We start from the raw sequence: 4,041 nt of genomic DNA on the forward strand, positions 1-4,041 counted from the left end.
CTCAAAACGCTTCGAAAAAATTCAGGCATATTTCTTGGCTGATTACAAGAACTTTTTATTCTTGATGATTTTTCCGAAAAGCGCATCGTTTATTGTAAAAAACTTCATGAATGTTTTCACAAAAATTTTGACATTAAGACACCATTTTGAAAATACTAAAACGAAAAATCGATCTTTGAATTATGGATTCTCAAAGTTTAGACATTTATTCCACCAGTTAGTGAGATTCCAGGTTAATTACAGACTCAAAAAGCTTTGGAAAATGGTTCACAAAAAAAAAATAGGCACGAAAAATCACGTTTTTTTTGTTTAAACTGCATTTTGGGATAATAAATAAACTTTTTGAAGAATTTCATTGACACCGTCGGAAAGAGGAGATCTTAAGCAATAAAAATATATGTTTCTCAATTTTTTCTAGTGTCATATAGCCTTAGTTATTGGCCGTTGAAAAGCAGTGTCCCGGTAGTGGCGTTTTGGCCGTTTAAGGGTTAAAGCAACCGAGAAAGCTGAAATTTTGAAATTAAAAGCATTCCCATTTTTGAAAAGCCAACTTTACAATTAAAAACATTTAAAAAAATATAAACTTACGCCGCACAGTGGGGCAAAAAAATTTTCTATGGACAAATCAAATTTCAGCCTACACTATTCATTTAATTTGGGCGCTTTTTTCTTAATTAAAGCTTTCTACATTTTTACGAAAATTGTGTTTGGATTTTGAATACAAAATGTGGTTAATTTTTCTTTTAACAACAAAAATTGACATTTTATTTCTCCAACTTTTCAGAGTGTATTTTACATTTCCAGTGGGTGAGAATGAAGTACAAAATATGTTTATTACTTTATAAACCAATTAATGTAGAAAATTTGTTTTTCGGGATTCTCAATGTTCAGCTCATTGAAATGCAGAATTTTGGTCTAAACTGTAAGAGAAATTAATATTTAATCACGATGAATTGAAAATAGATGTTACTTGTAAATCATATAAACAATTTCCTAAACAAATTCACAATTTGGATACTTTTTAAAGAATACGATTAATTTTTTTCATGGAATCAACGAAGAATGTCTTTTCTATGACTTTTTCTATGATCATTTGAAGATTCATAATAATTATTAATTATTTAAATAATTTGAGAGTACGTGTACTTTTCAACGAATAAACAAACTTTTCTGCGGAATCGACTAAGAATGTTTTCGCGATGACTTTTCGCTATGGTAGCTTAAAACCTTATCAGAATTAGTCATTATTTAAACAATTTTAACAATATTCATAAAGAAATTTAGAGTTTCACTATTTTTCAACGAATGCACTCAATTATTAGGGTTTCCTAGCCCCGGGCAGAAACTCTTATAGTTTTGGCCGGGTGTATCCGTCCGCCAAATGACTCCTTGCTATGATACTTTTGTTTTTATAAAACTTGTTTAACTAATTAATTATTTTTAATTTGGAAAGTATGTGTTGGTTAAAAAATGGCCAAAATCTGAATTTGTTAACGAAAATTTTTCAAATAATTAATCATTCCTATAAATTTTCTTAAGTATTTGTTTTTAACAAACAGATTTTTAAGGAAAATACTTTTTACTAAACCTTATTGTGCAATTTTGTTGAACAATTTATTTTTTATAGATTATATTGGTTTAAAAATGATACCGTCAAATAATCAATTATTTGAATGCAAAAGTTTCTGAATTTCCCTAATTCAATTAAATTTGAAAGCATTTTCGCAAATTGCAATTAAACTTTGTGCTCAATGCTAGAAATTACATCATATTTGGAAAATACTTCAATTAAAACCCAAGAAAAGTTTCTGAATCAAAATCATTAAAAATATGGAATTCGGGGTTTTAATAAGGTTTCTTTTAATTAGGAGCCTGGTTAGCCAAGAACGGAGAAGCAATTTACAAAACAAAACCCTGGATTTTTCAAAACGATACTTTATCTGGAGATGTTTGGTATACTCAAAGCAAAGATGGCCAAAAATTATATGCTATTCTTCTTTCATGGCCGAAAAATAATGCTATTGAATTGGGATCTGTTAATCTACCCGATACGTCGAAAATAAATCTTATCGGCTATCCACACGCACTTGATGTAAGTCTTTAAATAATTTATTAGCAAATCGACGGCATTAAATGCCAATTGAATATCGACTCAAACTCGACAGTCGAAAAAACCGGCTGAACTCGTGAGGTGGTTTCCGGCAGTTTTCCTCTACCCTGGCCAAAGTTTCAGGAAAATGCGAATATCTTTAATAAAGTCGGATGCATCCGCGGGATATCACTGGTTGTGATTAAATTCATACAGTAATTTTAAGCTCACCTTATTAAAATACACATGAACTCATACGTGTACTATAAATATATTTGATAAATAAATAAATAAATGCACATCGTACATGTTTAAAAATAAAAAGGCAGAATTCAATAGCTTTTAACCGCAATGCTTTGGGACTTCGAAGGAAAAGCCTTACAAGAAAATAATAAGAAATTATAATTTATTAATGATTTCAAAAATGTTAAAGTAATCTAATTTTCCAACTTTTCAGTGGGAGCAGCACTCATCCGAACTATGGATTAATTTGCCCGCCACCGCCCAGAAATCAGAACCAGCCTGGGTACTAGTATTAAACCTGTAATATTAAAAATGTAAAACTTCCTCGTTCTATTTGAAACTAGAGGCATTTAGCAGCCTCCATCAGGAATTGAATTTGTTTAAACAAATATTAATCGTTTGCACAATTTAAAATTAGTTGAAGAATACTTGTAAGCTTATCACTTATCAAATAAAAATACTTCATGTTGAAAAAATTCGGGCCTTATCATTAATTTGACAATAAAATAATACTTTCCATTTTTGAGACATTTTCCAGGCATCATACAAAGGCAGTGTTTGACACGTTATTGTCTGAAAGTAACGCGTTACCGTTACTTTTTTTAAAGTAACGCATTAGGTTGCCGTTACGGAAAAAAAATTATCGCGTTACCTTGTTGTTACTTTTTGTAATTAAATATTATAAATATTATATTTACAGTTAGGTGAAGTAATGAAAAAAATAATGAATTCGTTTATAAGATGTCTTTCACTTGAACTATTATTAAGTTTAGAAATTAGTTTATTTAGTTTATTTTTCCAGAATTTTTATGAATACCGTAGGAAAAAAGTTGTGTTTAAAAAATATTTTTTCCAGAATCCTCAATATTAGCTGAATCAAGTTGGAATTCAACATTTCTTTTCACAATTAGCTGCAAAGAATATAAATAAAATATCACTTTTTAAATATCACCCCCATAAGCCTGTTTTATAGGATCCCAAAAATTGTTTCGCGTACATAAAAAACCATTGCATACTGATAATTAGATGGTTACGTAAATTGTTAAAACAATTTATTATTGTCTTTATCAATTTTACGATAGAATAGAGTTGGAAAGTCCCGGTTTTTTTTACCAATTTTCCATTTCTTCTTCAATTTTCAATTAGAGGCAAGTGATAGTTTATTAATGTTACCCAGAGTGATTATTTAAATAATTTATATATTATTATTAATAATAGAATGTGGCGGGTTTTCCTGATTTTTAACTATTTGCCCATTTCTCATTAGAAGTGGCTTAATAATTAATCAAATTTAGTAAGAATAATTGTTTGAATAATTTATTGTTGTTCATGACTATCCTCATCTACATTGATGCTTGATTGTTGCTTTTTTCAGTCATTTTTACCGTTCTGTCATTTTTTCACTTAGTGAGGTAATAATTAACGAAAGTTAAAAAAAATGGTTTAAACAATTTAATATTGTTTATAACAATCTTCTCTTAGATAAATACTAGAATTTTCTGTTTTTTTAATCTTTAACTTTGCTTCGCCGTCTTTGTTATTAAAAAAATCATAAATAAACATCAGAGAAAACTATATTTTAAATAATCTCTTTTTTTGCGAATATATTTTGCTGAAATAAAACATATATATAAAACATGTTTCAAATTTTCTGCACGGATTATATTGAATACAACTTTCTTTTGAATAAGTTACTTTAGGTACTTCGG

At 28.7% G+C, this 4,041-nt stretch overlaps 1 protein-coding gene across 1 annotated transcript in view; it reads left to right on the top strand.

Annotated features, from left to right (window-relative positions):
* Nucleotides 1-2,808, top strand: part of LOC117176108 (alpha-L-fucosidase-like) — a 5,843-nt gene extending 3,035 nt beyond the window's left edge. Inside the window, exons 5-6 of the mRNA XM_033366149.1 lie at nt 1,869-2,092; nt 2,547-2,808. Of these exons, the coding sequence (XP_033222040.1) occupies nt 1,869-2,092; nt 2,547-2,636 (314 nt within the window). The 3' untranslated portion in view covers nt 2,637-2,808. The remainder of the gene's footprint in view (nt 1-1,868; nt 2,093-2,546) is intronic.
* Nucleotides 2,809-4,041: the final 1,233 nt, after the last annotated feature.

The sequence above is a fragment of the Belonocnema kinseyi genome, chromosome 7 (genome assembly GCF_010883055.1).
Source record: "Belonocnema kinseyi isolate 2016_QV_RU_SX_M_011 chromosome 7, B_treatae_v1, whole genome shotgun sequence".
NCBI classification, from domain to species: Eukaryota; Metazoa; Arthropoda; class Insecta; order Hymenoptera; family Cynipidae; genus Belonocnema; species Belonocnema kinseyi.